Below are 20,687 nucleotides of genomic sequence, written 5' to 3' on the forward strand. Positions count from 1 at the left end.
ACGCATTATGCGTTCCAAAATCAATTTCCTGTTTTAAGTATTATTAGCTGAACTCTTTGCATTTCATTACTGATTAATATTAAGTGAGTTTTATGGATTAGCATTATAGCACATTGCAAAACCAATATCTAATTTCCTGTGTGGTATCAATGCACTGTACAGAGAAGGCTGGGCTACCACCAGTGATGAGTAGTTGCTTCAAATGCAGTTGCAAAATCAGTAAAGCACATAAGGACAGGTAGCGTGGTAGAAACACCAAGACAACAAGAAGAAAACAGCATAACAAGGTAAGACTATTAATAAGTAAAGATAAGACATTGTCTCTCACAGGTTTGAAATCATCGGAGAGCCCTGTTGAGACTCCCAGCACTTTGGGAGGGTTCAGATTTTATCTGAGAACAGCTCACATTAGCAGATACACTATTCTGTGCTGAACATCAATACTGCCCCAAGGCTCCCGAACCAGAATTCTCTTTCAGTTTCCAAGCAGATTTAAGTTCTCCTCCATCATTAAGTTCCAAAATACAAACACACAACAACTCAAACACTAAGCCTGCAGGTTAGTTAGGGTAGACAACTCAACATGGCATACTCCTTTCTTTGCAATATATATGCCCTTTTATTATTGCAGCCTACTTAAGCCGTGAGTGCTCGGCTCAGTCTTTTGCTGCTGCATGCCCTCACTTTCTGCTACTGTTGCTGCCACCACTGCTGCTTTTCAAAAGCTCCACTCCCACCCCAGCATCCACCTGCAGGCTCTGAATATAAGTCAGCCTAGAGGGGAAGTTAGTATCATTGACTTTCCTTGTGTGGAGTAATGAAGTCAGTGCCTAGAAGCCAAATATCACCGTTGTACATATTCTATATTCACATAATAATCCGTTCCACGTGAGGTGGTAACTAAAATATTCATCACAACAAATATGCTATGCCAATATGCCAATGGTAGAATGGTCTGTGGGCATGCACCTCCGCCTATGGTAGCCACCAAAATTGCCTTGTGTTCAGGTGGTCTGAACAGGTGGAAAAGCAAATGCAATTTCATGCCAAAATCAGCCCCAAATTTCACTGCACCACCTAATCAGCATACACACAGCCTCAGCTGCACCACCCCTCCCACCTTGGTGGAAGTGGGTTTGTTTGGAGCCAGGAAATTACTGAATAGAATACCGCCTGAGAGAAAACAGGGTCCTTTATGTGATATGGGGCTAAACAAATAAACATGACTTAAACATTTATTTCTCTAAAGTTAAATCAAGTGCCCATTGGGACTACCTTCCAACCTAGCAGGCTACTTAACAGATGCTATGCTGTTACAATTAACAACTATACTACTATACAACTACTATTTGTTTTATACAGTAGCCAGTCACCCGTATAACAGGCAGCTGCTCTGGACCGACACACATTACTCTGAGGTATTTTAGTTATTCACTTCTTTCATGGTCTACCACTCCTTCTTTCATAAGAAAGCCTATCAATGTACAGCTGTTGAATCATTTGGCACCAAAAGGTTTTGTTATTAACATGAAGTCAAGCTGATATGTTTGAAGAAAGAGATGAAATAAGTTTAAGCGGCAAACATGCTTTGTATATATGGCATATTTCCCTGTCACCCGTGTCTGAGTTTGGACTGATGTATATATGCTATTAGGTTTTCGGGTTGAATGAATTCCTTCATTTATTTTAAAGGGGAGACCATTCTCTGTCTGTGTTCTTCACATTTCGGTCTGTATACTTTGCTTCTCACCTCATAGTCCAAATCGAGGTGGTCAAACTCTCCATTGGTCCTGAAGTGCTGAGTGTGTCTGTCCAAGGTGAAGTTGACATTACGACGGTAGCGTTCAATCACCACTGAGTGCCAATGACTGTCATCCAACAGGCTGCCGGTGGTCACAGAGGTATGACCCAGGATAGAGCCATACTGATTACTGCCTGTAATCATCATGTCATAATATAGGTTACAAAAACACAGACTTTGGACACGCTTTGACAAGCCAAAAATTGATTAAAATGTGTCAGTTAAAATATATGTGAACAAAAGTTGAATATGCTTTAAATTCTTAAAGCCTGAGAGCAACACTTTGGAAAGTAGTTTTGATATTCTGGGCAGCTTAACAAGGACCAATGATCTTGTGACTTCACTGGCAGGGATTTGCCAAAATAGCCAGAAATCATTCCAGTGCTTCACAAAAGTGAAATTGACCTTGTTCATGGGTTTCCTAATGTTACATATAGTTGCAGTAGCATAATGTACAGCACAAACAGATTCTGCTCATTGTGCATTGGTCTCACACACATTTCGGTACTGTTTTCTGCCAATAATTACACACTTGACATTTCTTTAACAGCCGAAAGTCTCGTTATACAGTACGATTCATTTAGTTGTAACACTGGTTACGGCATTGCATCACTGCAGTTGTTGCTTCTGTGCTGCTGTAAGGCATCCTTAAAGGTTACGCCAGTTCTGTCAGCAACCCAGCTGGTCGACAGTGAGTGATGCTCCACACACTTATGGATTGCTGTGGCTGTTATTTACAGTGTAAAAGGTAAAAAGCTGTGCCTTGACACTTTATCTTTGCTCAAAGGTACAAGAAAATGTTATCTTGACAGACATGGCATAAATTTTGATTACAAAAGTTCAGCATAATAGTCAAGCCTAATGATGACATATTCTTTTAACCTGTCAAGGTGCTGCAAACATAACCAGTGTAGTGCAGCTGCATGCATTAGACTGAGTACCTATTAAATCCAAGGATCTGTGCTGGACCTAGTATAGCTCAACCTTAGATACATTTCAAGACTGCTTGAGTTGTGCTTTACAAACACATCATATTATCAGAAGGTAAAACATGTCCACAATTGATTGAGACCAAGACATCAAAAACATTGTAGCAGGAGGGTCAGCATAAAGAGAAACTTTGCATTACTTAAATCCAGTCTAAATAAATGACATGCATGTGTTGCCCACCCAGGTTTATCTGCAGCAGCAGCTTGGCCTTGTGAAGCTCCAGGGTGATGTAGTCTCCCTGTTGACCCTCACCGTGGAGAATCACACCTTCACTCTCTGACGTCTTGAACCTCAGTGCAATCACATCCTTAATGATCTTCATCTTCTTCACCTGCAGAAATGTGAACAAACATCATGATCCACACATGGTTGTTTAACATCACAGGTGGTCTCTTTCAATTGCAAAATTGTGGAAAATAAAATCAACTTTCTTTATTTTACAAACTTTAAAACTTTGCTACAAAACAAGAATGTCTGCACTTTCCCTGGTCTGATTATAATGTACATCAAATTGTTTATTTCTCATCATATCATATTGCTATTTGTTGACTATAAGTAAAATCTCAAAGTAGTAAATCCAGTACCTTAAAACGATATGAGATTACACCCTGTCCATCAAAGTTGATCACGCCCGCCCCTACAAAAGACAAGAAAAAGTAGAAAGATAGACACATTAGAGATACAGAGACAGAAAGAATAAACAGGGAGACAGTTATAATAAGAGACAGAACGAAAAGGCAAGATTGAAAGGGATTAGTGAAGTAAATTGAGATTGCAGAGAGGGAAAAGTCAAGACCCTCATCCCAAATTGACAAACACTGACACACTCTTCTATGACTGGGCCAAGAAATCAGTATTTCAGTATCACATGTGCTAATGTGCTAATAACAGATGAACAGGCAAAAGGCCTGTTAAAATGTATCTCTTCTGTCTTTTCTCGTCATCTGAATGTGTAGTAGGTTTGTGCATTAAAAATGTCATCTTTGTTGCTATTGCTACAATAGAGATGTTATTGTTTCAAATGATATTGTACCCAACAGGCATTTTTTCACAGAAGACATTTTAACATGCCACAGTATGAAAGGCACAGGTGTAAATAATACAATTAATGAAAGCTAGATTACATTTAGCTGCTTCTGTTTTAGGGTCCTGATATTGTGCATGCTGGCTCACAGTCACACTGTCATGGCTTACTGGGATAATTAAATGAAACAGCGCACTTACAGAGCAATTAGTAACATCTGTGTTTTTCCTACTATGACAAGTCAAAATGTTGCGAAAAAAGCCTTGTAGCAAAGGAACATGTTTAATTGCTTTAATATTTGCTATATATATGAAAAAGAGTGCTGCTGTGTAAGACTGTTAGTGAGCAGCAACACTTGTTTGCAGTAACTAGATATTTTCCATCGCATTGCATTGTCATGTGTCAAAAGGTCCTTTAGAATTCTGAGGGAAATTAATTGCTATAATTTTTTTCCACACATGGCTAAAATAGTGTAGGGTGAATGAAAGGAATTTTGACTAATACTAAGAATGGGACAACAATGAAACATGTTCATTGCATCAAAAGGTATTACAGCTAAACACCTATGATACACCCACCAGGTGTTTTCACTTATTTTGGCTGATGAGCTGTTAGGTGGAGCCAAAACTCTGGCCAGCTTCAACCTGAGCAGAGGTCTAATCAGCCAGAATTGAAAACACCTGTGTGTGTGTGTGTGTATGTGTGTGTGTGTGTGTAGGCATGTAAAACATACTTATCTACAGGTATAAAATGCTACATATAGTATTTCAAATTAACAAGTGCTGAACTTACAATACAACTATGTCTATAGTACCACTGAAGTGTCAGATAAACAAAATATCTTCAGTTAACAAGCAGCAGGTAATTATATAAACAATAACAGTAAGAATATAAAAACCTCCAAGAAGATATTTTGTATGTAAAAATTAAGGTTTACATCTATAAAAACATAGATACAGGCAACAGGGTAAAGGACTTTCAGATCTTCAGAAGAGAAATAAAGTACAGTGCTTGAGGCCCTCTTCAATCTTCCTATCATCACCCCAGCTGTTCAAGTGGTTAGTGGAGGGTGCGTGTGTGTGTGTGTCTGTGTGGTGTGATTGGATGGAGAAGGTAGAGGAGAGTGTACAGGCTATGATAGGATAACAGAGCTTGGGAGAGATCAGATCATCTTATACACAGATACACTCATGCGTAGTCACGCTGTCCTTCAATCTTTCGTTCTCTTTTCTTTCTCACTTATATAACACACACACACACACACACACACACACACAGACACACACACACACAAAAACACTATGCCAAGCCTGTCCTTTCATGATAAACACCTGAGGTGGGGGGCTGGAGGAAATTACATCTGTTTCCTTTGTTCTAACTTCAGTGCTTCCCAAATGATCCCATGCTGCCTCTAACTGGGTAGAAATACATGCACATGTCTTTCCATCTCTTTCGCTGCTTTACCCTTCACTCTTGTTCACGCACTTGTTCTTGCACTCGCTTTCCACTTTCATCTTTTTCCATTACCCCCCTCTCTGCTCCACTCTTATGTATTTCTTTTTCTTCCTTCTTTAGTTTCCCCTCTTCCTGCCATCACTTCATTTACTTTATCCCTCTTTCCCCCTCTTTCCCTCTCTGTCTCTGGCTCTCTCTCCCTGCCCCTCTCATCATCTTCTTCCGTCATGTTTATGGTGCAAACAGTGGTGGTAGTTGACAGTTTTCCAATTGTTTTATGAGATATTGCAGATCTAGGTGTGCTGCTCAGAAAAGGGTCAGCTGAGTGCCTGATGTCAGGAGGGAGACTTTATGTAGGAGGGAGGGCTTTTCCACCACCCGCAGACCACAGTGAGATGCAGAGACTGAGCGAGACAGAGGGGGAGAGGTCGACCCGCTGCGATGCAGAGTAACAGGGGACGACTACTTGGTTTCGAGCCAGGGCAGCTGTGATGGCATGCACACAAGACGACCAAGCTTTTCAGACCCTGACCCAGTTGATGGTTTTCTACCAGAGATGTGAAGCGACAGAGGATGATAGAGATGGGGAGGGGGAGATGGAGGTTCAGTATAGAAAGCTGCATCTGACAGCCAAATATAATATTCAAATAAATGATATCGGAAGTTGTTATTTTAGGGTCTGAAAATTAATTAGAAGTTGATTTGAGTACATCACTGTTACATTATGTGCATGATGGTGACTGTGTGCAGAGCTACAAAAAGAAACTATTTTATGGCTGTTGATGGCATGCCAATGCCAAAAAATGTCACTTATCATTTATTAAGTGAGATAACACACTTGAAATCATATTGAGATTTGAGATTGGACTCTTAAGGATTACACTATACATTCATAATCATTCTCCACTTCAAATGGCAAAATATCAAGTGATACAGTTATTCTGCAAGTGCCTCAGACTAAATGTGTCTCCTAAATTTGTCACTTTGGATAATTGCCTGATTGTACAGTTCACAATAAAACAAAACATGAAAGCTTTCTTTTTTCTTTTGTCCACATAGAGAACTTTACATGACAGCAAGGTGAATGACAGTCTGCACAGCCAGAGAAAAAATAGCAGAGAAAGGCATGATTAACCAAAGCTGACTGGGCACTTAATGAATCTAGGTCTCTCTGTGTGTTTGTGAGGTGACACACGTCTTCCCATAAAATTTCCTATAATACAGTAGTACTATGCCTCAGTTTGAATTATGGAGCCACGCAGGCCCCTGGACTCCCTACTGAGCTGGCTAACATTAGCATGGCTACATACACATGGACTGCTGTAACATCCTGCTCATTATTTATGCTAGTCAGCCAATGTAAAGCAATACCACTGAGATGCCGCCTGCATCATGTCAAAGCAAATTGAAGGTGCGTTTGAGTCTGGAGGCCACAATGATGCTGTTTTAGCTGTTTGTTTGGCCTCAGTCCAGCTTCAGAAATAGATAGATAGCCATGAACAAATCTACATAACTACATTTCTTAGACTCATCAGATGATGGTGATGATACATCTTCCTGACAACAGATTTAGAGTATTGTTGGCATAAAATGGCCACAGGTTGAAGTCAGATATAATATGCATTCTACTTGCATGAGAGTGATTGTGTTTGTATAGAAAATTTAATTTGCTCTCTCTGTTTCTGTCTGACTCCATACCAGCTCTACTATTTCCTAACTCATCTATGAAATAATTGATTTTCTGTTGATCCTATGTTAATCAAAATGGAAATGAGCATGTAAATTCCACAGCACGGTGGATCACGACTCCTTTATAGTCTCTAGCTCTGGCACACACACACACATACACACAGCCTTTCATTGCACAGTCCTAGATGAGTCATAATATGGTATTGCATTTAATTATCATACATTTTAAAAACCTAGAATTATCATCTACAACCAACATATTTGGTGATTATGCTGGGAACATAACATCTATATTTATCTGCCTCCTTCTCCTCCTACTTCTTTTCTTTTGTGCTTTCTTCTTTCATCCTCTTTTCTTTGTCGTTGCCCAACACTGTACTTCTCCTCTCTTTCATCTTCGGAAGGGGAAGCAGGGAAACATTTAGAAGAAGTTGATTCTAAGAGAACCGGAGAGTTGGGGACTGAAAGATGGGTAGATGAACAGACAAATGTATGAGTTCTCATTTTCTGACTGAATGCTGAAGAAAGGAGCAGTGACAGCGTAATCATGAGAGAGCAGTGTGGGCTTCAAAACACAGCTGACAGACAACTCTGAAAGATGATGCACCCAACCAGAGGGAGTGTGTGTGTACATGTGGCAGTATGTGTGTGTGTGTGTGTGTGTGCGTGTGTGTGTGTGTGTGTGTGTGTGTGTGTGTGCATGCAAATGTCTCTCTTTCTCTTTCGCTCTCTCTCTCTCTGTATGTGCTATCACTGATATCTGAGTTGTATGCATGTGTTCACCTGATTGTTTATTTATTATGTGTCTCATCTGACAGATGTCAAGGCGTGGTGGACAACATTCACATCTGTCAGAAACACAGAACATCTCTGTGCTTATTTAGCCTCGAAATAGATATGTTCATTCAATAGTATTGTTGTTTACCTCAAACACTGTCTACCAAATTATCTATCTGTCTGTTGAATGACAGGATAGCACGGCTTGAAATGTATTTTATTTTAATCTAAAAAAGGAAAGCTAGAGAGAGCCCACATGATCCACTCCATCATGATTTACTTCACAAAGCTGAAACACATTTATTATCGGGGAGTTAACCATAATCACAGTGTTCTTCTGGCCCACGAGCAGCTCCACTAGAGCAGGTGCTGTCAGCACTAGATATGTTGAGGCAGGAAAAAGTGAAACTCATTATCTTTTCCTGCCCAGATTTAGCTAAACGTCGGTCTAATTCTGCATCTCTTGTTATGTGGTATATGACTGGCTGACGGGAGAACATTTACATTTATGTATTCTGCAAACAAATGGGCTTGAAAATCACATTTTGCCCTTGTTTTGCTCCTTGCAAACTGTAATTGGATATGATTTCATTTTAAGCAATAAAAACTCCATTGCATCATGTGAAAAATGCAGGAAATCATAACGTAAAGAGATGACACTCTCCTATGCGTTCAGGTGGCAATTACAGCCAGAAGATATTGAAATTCAACTGACCCGCAGAAACATTCATAATACAATATTAAGACTTGACACACTGTTTGAAGACCACTGACAAGTCGGTGGAGAAGCTGCAGAATAAATAAATGAAATCCAATGAAATCTACATCAAATCTAATCTTTAGTCAGTCTACTGTCATCAGTCTACTTACTGAGTAAATATACTTACTTTTACGTTTAGCAAGCTAGTGACAAACAGACTGATGTCAGTCAACTGGTTTCTAAAAATACTTTGCAGATATATAGACTGTGTTTCAAATGCTGATGCTCGACAGCCAGCTTCTCTGTTGTGTTGTTCCCACATTTCTTTCTCTAAAGTTGAGAAATATATTTTGTTTTACTGTATCTTGTTGCGTCTTACTTGAATACCATTCTTTATACTGTATTTGGAAAAGTAAATAAAGTAAATATTGCTAATAAATGATGGAATGATCTGAGCAGGCCCGGTGCTGATCTGCTTCAATGTTTCTGCATTGGACTGAGGCTATCCATGGTTATCTTATACTGATGTTTTAGGAAATCTGTAAAAAAAAAACAACATCTTCTCTGCCAGTTATAGTCCAAAATAAGAAGTTATTCTTGTTCAAAGAAAACAGCAATGCAACAAGTTGATTTTATTAAAGCACATAAGCAGCCACATATATTAGAAGCGCATTATTTCCTCGTCAAAGTTGTTTGTGAGCGTGGCAGTGTTTTGGTTGGAGGGGACAGGTGATGGGTATGAACTTTGAGTGGGCTGGATGTCTTTGTTTTATTGTTCTGTGCATCTCTCTCTCTCTCTCTCTCTCTCTCTCTCTCTCTGTGTACCACATCTTGTCATCCTTATCATTACTGACATGCTTCTCTTTTAACATTGGGAGGAAATGAAACAAGGGAAATTTAATCAAAGGGGTGAGGGCTGACTGCAATGCAATACATGCCCTTGTATTCACACACACACACTCTCAGACATATCCACACACAGTGTAATCGCATCCCCGGAATAAAAGATGTACGTGTGTCACTTATAACAGTAATTTATGCAGAGCCTTAATTGAAAATTGTTATCAAAATCAATTTGGCAGCCTTTAATAGGATGAGAGCGAAGAGTCTGAGAGTCAGTTCCCTGGATGATACATTTGTTAGAAAGCGAGAGACAGTGTGTGTGTGCATTTGTATGTGCCTATTGGTTTGTAACTGTGCTCTGCATATTTCTGCACATTGAGTGTTTCTGTGTGTGTATGTGTCCAGGCAGGTTTTCACACTGAGTTTGTGTTTGATTCCTATACAGAAAACCCCACTGTGACTTCGTTGGAGCTGACAAACCAACATTATGCTCTCCCCACGGATCCATTAGTTAATAATTGTTAGTTAGTAATTATACTTCTCCACAATACTGGAGTGAATATATTTAGTTACTTTACATATAAATAGTAATATCCTTCGTTTTTTAGCTGCGACCAGCAGCTCTGTCAGTCGGTCGGTCCACAAAAATGTCCCCACCCTTTGGCGGCCACAGTTTTCGCCGTAGGAGGCTGAAATTTGGCATGGAGCTCAAGTGTGTGTATATGTGTGTGTGTGTGTGTGTGCGTGTGTGACGGAATGCGTCAGACATACACATACCATTTCGCCATCTCTCCTTTAATAACTCATGGGAGGCATCATTGGACTGAGCAGAGTTCCTTTTTGCATTGGTCCACAAAACTGCTCCCACACTATAGCAACAGCAACTTTCTATCCATCAGGCTTACATTTTTAATGGAGGTCAACTGTTTGTGAGGTTATGTGTGCGTGAATACATGACCGTGTGGATCCATGCGGTACATGGTTGCAGCTATTGCGAATTAATGCGTTTGATAATATGTGGAGATAACAGGTGTTACAGGTGTGAGACTGTGTGTGTGTGTGTTTACAAGAGAAATATAAAAGACAGTAGAATAGAAATGCAGCAGGTGTGCTAAAGACTATGTGTCTGTGTTTTCACTCACAGTAGGAGCAGCCATAGACTTCTATGCGCAGGCCAATCCGTCCTTCCTCACTCCAGTCCAGGGGGACAAGCCTCAGGAAGCGTGCCACGATTCCCTGCTGCAGCTCATGGCGAACTGCACTCTCTGAGTTGGAGTTCCCAGAGAAGGCCTGTGAACACAAACACACACAATTAAATTAAACACATCAAAGCCACAAGCCCGCAGTCAAACAAGCAGCTTCGGGACCAGGAGCAAGAGTATTTGTTCCACTCCCCACATCCTGCCCTAAAGGTGTACACTCACAAAACATACAAAATAATTATGAGTCTACATACCTAATATGCCTGCCATAAGGCAATCTGACTGCAGGGGATTTGAAGAGGAAACTACGTATTGTATTCAACACAGTGCATGTAACACTCCCTGTTCACATCATATCATATCTAGGCTGATTTCTGGGTCCCCAAGGATTCATGGCGGCTTCTGACTGATGAGGTTTACAGTTACTTGTCATATTAGCACTGTGTTCTACACATCGTCCCTGAAATCTCAGCCTCTAGAAAACATCATACTGAATTGTCTACAAACAAATCAAATATGTACCAAGCCAGTGAGAACTTTTTTTTTCAGCAAAATTGTCCTGTGGCTGTTGATTTATTTGATTATCTATGCTCAAAACAGTGTGAGACACTGGCTTTGGCTTTTGTGTAAAATCACTTCCCTTACATGCAGCTTCTCCTTACATGCACAATTCCTCTGCATCTGGAGCAACAACGAATTATCAATGACACCAACAAAGTTCAGTCAGCTAACAACATAAAGCCAACAATGATAAAGTGGCATGAATTTGGCAACATCAAGCTATATTTGGCAGTTTGTCAGTTCTTTAGAAATGTAACGGCAATGGTACACTAAAAGAACAAAATTTGCTGTGGCCACTCTAAAAGCGTTCAGTGAAGGTGAGGCTTAATTCCATGGGTTTCATTCTTGTTGTGATTTGTTTGACTTTGTCCTCATTTCTGCATTGCCGTGATAAGACACACTGGCCTACTGGGTAAAGCAATGACATTGGTAAATCTTGTTAGAGAGGGGTAGCTGAATGTATACATGTAGTATGTTTGTATTTTTGTTCTTAAAGTAGAAAAAAGAAACAAATACACAGAAAATCCATCTGTTTCACAGCTTAGCAGGAACCTTGAATCCAGACAAAGCCACCAGAAAATGCACTGTTTAACATGAGCTGCCTTGCCTGCTTTCAGCTCCTTCCTTCTCCTTTTCTTTCCTCCTCTCCTCTGCTCAGTATCTCCTCCTTCACTTGACTTGGCACATGATGGGGTGAACCTCTAACCACCCACTAATCCACCTCACCATAGTCCCCGAACTATTTTCACTTCAGTGCTTTTCCCTCCTCTCTGAAACGAACATACACACCACCACCCTGTTCCCCATGCTTTTTTTCAACACACATATGCAGAGAACAGTTGGCATGAACCATTGGGGAGAAGCATCATTAAAAGCCTAGCAGGTAAATAGACGAGAGCAAGACACTAGAGAGCCATGTGTTATTCTAGATAAGACATGAAGGGGGCAGGGCAGTGCATGAGCATGGGGGAAAAAGAGCTCTGCTCAGACAGTCTGCTTTGAGCTGACTCCTCAGTGACCCAAGTATGTACCCCTGAAGATATGCTATCTGCAAAGGAGGAGATGGTCAAGAGTTCACACTAAGCTCAAAGCCAAAGAACTTCCACCATGGCGAGGGAGTGGACATGAGGTGAAGAGTGCTTCTATCTCCTCTGTGCCTTTCCCTGACTTTCATTTTTAATCTTTATTTATCCAGAAAAGGTTAACTGAGCGCACAAACACACACACACTTTTTTATTAGCACCGCGCTTCAAATTCACACAGCTCTGCATGACCCATCAGGGACCCCTTCAGTATACTTTAACGGCAGATTCTACTCTCTGCAGTTGCACAGGTCCTGAGGATCTGGGATAAGTGACTTGCTTAAGGGCTGCTATGCTGTTTTTGAGGGCTGCAACTCACTCACAGTCCTGTTAGTCACCAGAAGGAACAATTACATTTCTTGTTAATACAGGGTTCCTGCTGGTCATGTCATATTCAGAAAAGGGAAACCATTCGTCATGTTCTCACTCTTTATTTTGAGTGGTTCCAGGATTTCCATCATCAAATCATGGAATGACAACTAATGTAACTACACAAAAACACGTTACACAAGAACAAAGACACAATTAAAAAATAATATCAACATTCAATTGACTTCCGGTTTACGGTGTAGGCGCAGTGGCCTCAGAGCTGCAGAAAGTGTATATCCCTTCTTTTAGTTTGCAACATCTATGAGTTGAGCTAATATAAGTTCATAGTTTCACTTCAAACTGCATGGCAAGACATAAAAAGAAGAAAAACTGGTAAAATATATCCTCAAAACTGAAATATTCCTTTAATCACTGGGGTTAGCACCACCCTGTGGAGTTGTTTGTACATTTCCTCAAATGTCTTCTCTTTCCCTGTCAAATCTTCTAAATCCTTCTTCACATCCTGTGCATTGCATGTTTGTCCTTCACTATTCTGTTTCCAAAATGCCTGTGGTCCTGGCTCAGGATTTGAAGCACAAAAAGCACAAATGTATCAATTTGCAGGCACACATGGAAGCACATATGCACACATACATACACACAACCTCCCACACACCACCTTGCCATTTAAACCTTTCTGCAACCTGATATCACCCATAAGCTCATTTCATAGTTGTAAAATAAAACAATAATAAAAAACCTCTGAATACTGTATATCTTTTTGTCCAACACTTTCCTCTCCTCACCTTTTTCAAGGTATAAGAGTGTGTGCGAGAGAGAGAGAGAGAGAGAGAGAGACAAAGAGAGAGAGAGAGACAAAGAGAGAGAGAGAGAGAGAGAGACAAAGAGAGACAGAGAGAGAGAGAGAGAGAGAGAGAGAGAGAGAGAGAGAGAGAAAGAGCAAAACCATTTTTCGTTTCCACCCAAAAGGCCCCCCATCCCCATTTTCCAGCTTCCTTCTTTTATTTCTCTATTGTGTTCATCCTGCTATTCGGCACTTATCTGTTCTTGACTGAATGAACAGCTAAATTCAAAAGCATTACTATGCAGAGTGGAGGGCAGAAGGTAGGATAGGGGAGAGAGGAGGAGGTGGAGGATGAAGATGAGGAAAAAGTTGTGGATGCTGAACACCTCGCAAAAGCCTGCCTAGTCAACCATTTAATTCCCTCTCCTCCAAAGTCAAATCATTAACCAGCAAACCACTGAGTAATTGGGAAGTGTGTGTGTATCACCTCATACAGTGTGCATGTGTGACTGTTTATGTTGGTGTATGTGTGTGTAAGTGTTAGGTAACTTAAGAGCTTAGACACTTTGCTTTAGATGTTTTGTTTAATGGTTTAATTGTTTAATAGGTAATTTATGGCAACAAAGGCTACAAAGTGCCTGAGGCAACTTTCACTTTTTACTCTGAGTACTGTATGTGTGTACGTGTGTGTATGTGTGTGTGTGTGTATGTGTGTGTGTGTGTGTGTGTGTGCACGTACATGCTTTTATGGATTTGCGTATCTCTCCACAAGTTTACGCCCAAAACTGTATACTTATTCTATGTACGTCAAACTACTTTCAAAATGTATTGCAGGATTTCATCCAAAAAGAAAAAAACTTGGTGCGCTTGGGAATCCTTAGTACATTCAAACGGAAAAATATTTACTCATATTTTGTACTCCTGTGAGGATGAGCATAAAGTTTGAGAATATTAAACACTGAGCATGCAGTGTTAGTTTAAATAAGCAAAGTTAGTAAAGAAAACCTTGGACGAGTATCAAAACAGCGCAGAGCTGTCACATGATTTTAGCAATCCATGAGATCAGTGGAGGAAAAGCAATGAGAGGAAACTTTCAAAAATAACAAACAAAAATAATGAGGGAAGCTGAGAGCCAGCCAGTCTCCTTGTTGGGCATTTGGACCACCAGGGCTGCTGTCATTCAAATCAGAACAAGCCAATCACTTTACTACAGCTGGTCAACAAACACCTCTGTGGTCTGCTATAGTTCTCACACACACATACACACACAAACACACATCACTCGCCATGTAAACAAGATACACATCTGGCAATCCTGGCAACCATACACACAAACATGTACATACACACCCATTATCTACTTGCTCAGCAGCTCTCCCTCCTTCCTACACCTCAGTCGCCTACTTATTCTCCCTGGGTGCATGTTTTTCATTTCCTGAATGTGCATCTGTCATTTCTGTCTGTGTGTGTGTAAGTGTAAGTCTGTGTTTAAGTGTACATCTCTGTTTGGACAGCCAGAGACAGGCCTTTCCAGCGAACAGATCTCCAGATACTGAGAAACAACAAGTGAAAGCTATTTTCCGGTGTTTGCGTGTTGCTGCTGGACCCTATTTTGGACCAGCCCAGAGTCAGGGCCATTGTATGCGGGCGTGTGTGTGTGCGTGTGTGTGGATTTGTATGTGTGCTCTTTTCTAACAGAGGCAGGGGAAATCAGTCTGGCCTGGTCTGGTCTTTTGTTTTTATTGACAAGTGTACACGACAAAACCGAAGGGCCATAGAGATAAATTTGTGTTTCTGTGAAGTCCTGTGGGTGGTTGTGTTTGCGTGGGCCTCTAATGTGCCAAGAAAACATGACAAACTGTAGTAATGCTAAATTTAAGTCATGGATCTTTAAAATGTTTTAAAGATACAGGGAATTATAGTTAGTGAGTGAGTGTTACAATGTAGAAATTATATATATTCTACTTAGAAATTAGAATAGAATAATCTTCTGTTTCATCAACAAGTATAGGGACACTTGTTACTGCGATTGTGTATGTGTGAATGCCTACAACACAGGCTTATCTTAGAAAAAGAGCAATGTTGTTGCAATTACATGATGTTTTCAGAGAGAAACCCATTGCAACTTTTAAATGTAATTCCAACCTCAGACCCTGCTGTGATCAATTCAAGTCTCCCACTACAAAACAGCACAACAGCACTTGTCCCATTAGACAAGTTAGCTCCTCTGTGTGGACACTCTGCAACAAACTAAAGCGGTTTACAAATCCTAAAAGTGGAAAATGTTCTGACTTAAATATCTGACACCTTGTGCCTCCTATGGGCGGGTTGATGTTATTCAGGTCCCTTGCCTGAGACTATACATACAGAAACGGGGAACAAGCCCATTTGGACACAAAATGTTGCCTCAATGGGAGAGATTCTTCATCTCCTCTGGCAAACCACTACTTGACACTTGCTCGTAGAATTAAAATTCTGGTCTACACAGTCAATCAAACCTCCCACTAGGGGTGGAGACCACAACCAAGTTCTGCTGCAGGCAGAAAGCTAAATGGATTTCTGATCTGGGTCTACAGCTCCAGACAGGCTGAATGAGGAACTTGACCTATGCTGTATGCTCTTAATTTCTTGGGTCCTCCTCCTCCTCTACTACTCTTCAATGCTATTTGATGAAGAACTAGACTGCCTATCTTTAATTGCCACCATTTACTGTGCTCTGTGCGCTTTTGTTGATTTCTGCGCCTCAAATGCTTTAATACATAGTTTTATTTGTCATTTTATTGGATCCAATACATTATTATGTCCCTTTCTATTCATAACAGCCATGTGCCGGAGCGTTGCTCCTTAGTGCAGTCTCTCATTAACTGCTCTCACCTGCTAAAATGAGCACCCAAAGAGCTGGTGACAAAAGGAACTGGAATCATTTTCTTTGCTTCACACACATTATTATCTGAAGAATGAGGAACACTTCCAGTACATTTCATGCTAATACTTTTCCATACACTTTCATTTTGGCTAAGTAATTACTGTAGATTAATCGAAAGAAATAAAGTGCTCTGTAAAAGTCAAGAAACATTTTAGCATCACATCATCAGTATTTCCCCCTGTAACTTCACTAAATTATCATCGGTGTGCAAAATATTCCCCTGCACTATATTAAATTTTACAGAGTCAGACAGGGAGAGATGGACGGTCGGACACACACACACACACACACACACAGAAAGAATAGAGCTTTAAGAGCCCATTACTCAGGCTGTGAACATTTGGCACCTTCTCTCCCCTCTACACACCAGGGACCAACACTGATGGAGTGAAGACTGCCTCCCTGGCTCTGCTATTAAACCTCACACACCACATGGAGCTAAGTCTCCGTGTTTGTGTGTGTGCATGCCTTGTTGCCTGCAAACAATTTACAAACTAATTATATGTGAGTGTATAGAATAGATATCTGAAACTCATGTGGAAATTCGTCTTTGGCTTCAAAGCAAAGCACATAAAATGATAACAATAAATACATATCTTAAATAGACGTCACAAAAACAACAGCAGTCACTAATGTCTGGTAAAAAGTAATTTGTTTTTGTGTGTGTGTGTGTTTTGACATGATGTTTGAGGGGGCCAGCATTGTGACACTCATTAATGTTTGCCTCCTCCTCATGCATCACATCGCCAGAGCTTCGACATTAGTTGTAAGACCCACGAGAATCATTTAGAAGGAGACAAGCTCTTTTCATGAGAATGAGTCAGACAGAGGCCACTCAACACCAACAGGCATGTGGACCAAATTAAAATAGCTCCTTTTTAAGTGGTTATTAGGGCACCACCTGTGCACTGTTGATAGAAAATGTTTACTACAAAACTTTTGATAACACTGTGATGAAACAATGAGTTCCAGTGCACTCCATACTTTGGGAAAGGTGTAATTGGACTAAACTTTTCAGCACCATGTCTTGTCACACAGGCACGATGTTCATGTTCATGACAGTACCATTAAAATTTCATAGCAGCCACTCAAGTTGTACCATAGGAGACTTCCATGACCCACCGGGAAGTGTCCTATCTATTTCAATTCATCATCCTCGTTATTCACACTCAGCAATTTTTAATTTCCATACAACTCTTATCTGGAATGGAGTGAAGTGACATTAAAGAGGCTGACGTTCAAATCCTGTGAAGTCACTGCAGCGGATTAAGATACAGAGCCGAAAGTTAGTAGAGACTTTATATCAATGTAGATGAAAAAAAACCCCATAAAAGTCACATCCATGACTGCGAGCAACGCATCCCTCTGTGGTCTGATTAGTTAAATTCAAACATTTTGGACTTTAATGCTGGATGTAATTCTTTTACAATGGCAAACGGTCAGCAGAAGTCGCTGTGAGTGAACGTGTGTGTACATGGACGTGTTTTCATGCATGAGGGTGCCTGGTTACACTTTTAGTAATTTATATGCTGGGTCAATATGAGTCAAGATCAAAACAGGAGGATAATATCTGTTAATACACACATCAAACCGACTGCTAAACCCCCCCCCCCACACGAACACTCTCATCAGCTGGCACCAGTTGCTGTTTGGGGGTAGCTATGGATCCTGTGACTTGATACTACTGGCTGTTCAACAGTGCATGGTGGTTCAATGTATTAATCTTTAAGTAACTATGGATGCTTATCTCCAGAACAATTAATAATCAGTGAGAAAACAGGCGTTCGAGTATACATTGATGGAACAACAATAGCTGTTTCTCTTGTGTTACTGGCAAAAGTCATCATTTATCATTTGAGGAAAATATTTCCCTCTATAGTGATGATGATTTCTAGAAGAGTTCATGAAAGACTATCATTATTCACATAACATCAGAGGCTTTTCTTGACAGCAGGTGCACTTTATGTGGTTGCTGCCTAGATTGTGTAGCTATAATTAGAGCAAAACAATTTGTCAAATATTTCTGTTGACATAATAACTCCCCTTCTCCTACTCCTGATATCACAACAAAGTCAACACTTCTCAAACATGCTTTTTATTCAGAAGTTTCATAAGGAAAGGAAAATGGTCCATGCTTTAGTCAAGCCAGACTCCTCATAAGTAAAGCTTAAAAATATCAATATGATATGACATTTTCTAGAATGAAATGAATGCACATAAAGCATAGTAAATACAAAGTGAAACTATAGTAGCACGCTTGCAATCCAGAGAACCCCTCACCGATCACTCAATTACAAGGTGACATTTAACAGGCTGCAGATTCGTGAGCTAAATTTGAATTTATGAGTGAGGTACAAGCCAGTTACATTAGGTTTTTGCATCACAGTGGTCTCCCCAAAATATTTGGGTATGATGGAGCTGTGTACCTATTTTAAAACTATTATTGCACATAAAAAAAAGGCTGTTGAGTTGTCCAATGGCCCAGTGGTTGAGGCTCGTACCATATAACCACAACATACTCTATTCCATTTTGAGATAGTTACATTTCAATACATTCAAAATAAAATGGTCACTAGCCTTGGAAACAAATTCCCGGTCTGCCTTCCGTAAACTGTTGTGATAAAGTACTAAAAAGAGTGTACTGGGAGCGGTCTGGAAGGCGCTGCGCAATGCATTGTGGTTGTTGTAGGGTTTTCTGCTTTAGAGCAATATCTAATAATCTATAGCCATTTTCTCAGTTTTTCTGGCCTTGAGGCAACAATTCGGAAAATAATTGCACATTTTTACTACATAGGTGACCTAGTTTTAAGAAATGGCCCTCTTTCCAGTGATGGAATTCCTCTTCATAGGCTACTAGGACACCAGGAAATTGAAGTGTTAATCCCACAACATGTGAAGATCCAAAATAGCCATACCACTGTATGAAATGTGTTAGATTAGTCGGCCTGTTAGAGTTATGGGTAACTATAATTCACTTCCCTTACACTACATGCCCTAGTCTCTTCCAGCTAACAAGATAACAAGGTCGTTAATGTGTTTCCAAGCATAGAGCAAAATTATTTGTGTCCTATGTCACTGGTAATTTCAAAGTTTTTTATTCTCTATGATGTTGGTTTACAGTAAAATATTTATTTTATGTCTTGTTTTTTTAATACAGTTTTGGGTGGCAGAAAACTTATGCCACATTTAAGAACTGTCCAAAGAACAAAAATCCCATATAGGGCTATTTTTCATTAGTCCAGTGAGAAACCATTATTAACATGTCCCCTTTTGATCCTGCATCAGCTTAAGATTTGCGGCCCTGGCTGTGCTTGTTTATTGGATACATATATTACTGTCAATTGACCTGGTGTACTTGCTGCTTCAAGCTTCTCATCCACACGAATAAACAATCTGACAGTGTCAGATAGGGCCTGCTGCAATTATCTGAATAAGAGTTATGGTAAACAAGTGTGTGGAAGGAAAATGTGACTTAAAATGTTTGTTAAGTTAATTGAGTTTTAATGTGCAGTCAGGCAGAGGATGTTTTTTTCTGTGCTTTCACAGAATTCACGACACAACACATTTAGCTTTTAATGAGACACATTAACTCATGACGCTGTAACTGTGGAATCAAACTCTGATGCGTAAACTGACAAAAGACATTAAGATGATCACCTGAAAGGTTTCCAAGACATACATTTCGAAGACAAATTGTTACCTCATTGAGTCCTCAAAATGTCTAAAACAAATGTAATTTTTGCAAATGCCACTATTCTATGGCTTTCAGGGGGTGCAGTAAATCTGTGCATCCTTTTCTGTTTATTGCCATCATTGCGAGAGCGCAATTTGGGAAACAAAAAATAAATGTTGTTAAAGTACCCTCTAACAAACACCAAACCTTTTTTAAAGCCTTTTTTGAGAGGTTTAAATCCTGATTCTTTGCATTTGCTTGCCGTCATCTTCTTCTTTTTTTGCATATTACTACTTTATATAGTTTTTATGGTTATAGTTTTATAGTACTGCGTATCATGTCGCCACTGTCCTGTGCTGGTAAAAGACATGATACAAACGACATGGACCTGCTAATCAACACGCTTTATAGCGCACAAGTGGTCAAAAACTCCACTCTCTGTTTACTGTAATAGTTAAATGAGATATTATTTATGCACAAATCCATTGCATCTTCCATTACTGCCAGTGAGTGTTCCCCTATCACTATGATTATTGGGAAACTGATTAATTCAAGTTTGCAAGTATTGACAGCTTCTGAGTCATTGTCCTCTGTTATAGCAGCTGGTATTTTAATTATCGCAGTAATTCATCAGTGTCTTTGTGACTCCCCAGTAGTACATTAGTGAGGCATTAAAAAACATTATATTTTGCAAAACCAATTCTGCAGTTGCCAGGTCTTTACCAATTACCCTCCCCGCAGAATCACAGTCACAACAGTTAAGCTAGCATCGACACTGTTGCTTTGACTGAAAGTTGTCCTCTCAGTTTGACAGTGAACGGGTTAAGTCATCAGTGTGGAGTAACGGCAA

The 20,687-nt window shown here is 40.0% G+C and overlaps 1 protein-coding gene across 1 annotated transcript in view; it reads right to left on the reverse strand.

Moving 5' to 3' along the window:
- The window catches only part of cntnap2a (contactin associated protein 2a), a 272,982-nt gene that overhangs the window by 120,852 nt on the left and 131,443 nt on the right, over positions 1-20,687 (reverse strand). The window contains exons 4-7 of the mRNA XM_070928498.1: positions 10,422-10,569; positions 3,376-3,428; positions 2,972-3,122; positions 1,751-1,935 (exon numbers count right to left, since the gene is read on the reverse strand). Of these exons, the coding sequence (XP_070784599.1) occupies positions 1,751-1,935; positions 2,972-3,122; positions 3,376-3,428; positions 10,422-10,569 (537 nt within the window). The remainder of the gene's footprint in view (positions 1-1,750; positions 1,936-2,971; positions 3,123-3,375; positions 3,429-10,421; positions 10,570-20,687) is intronic.

This window comes from Enoplosus armatus, chromosome 21 (assembly GCF_043641665.1).
Source record: "Enoplosus armatus isolate fEnoArm2 chromosome 21, fEnoArm2.hap1, whole genome shotgun sequence".
Classification (NCBI taxonomy): Eukaryota; Metazoa; Chordata; class Actinopteri; order Centrarchiformes; family Enoplosidae; genus Enoplosus; species Enoplosus armatus.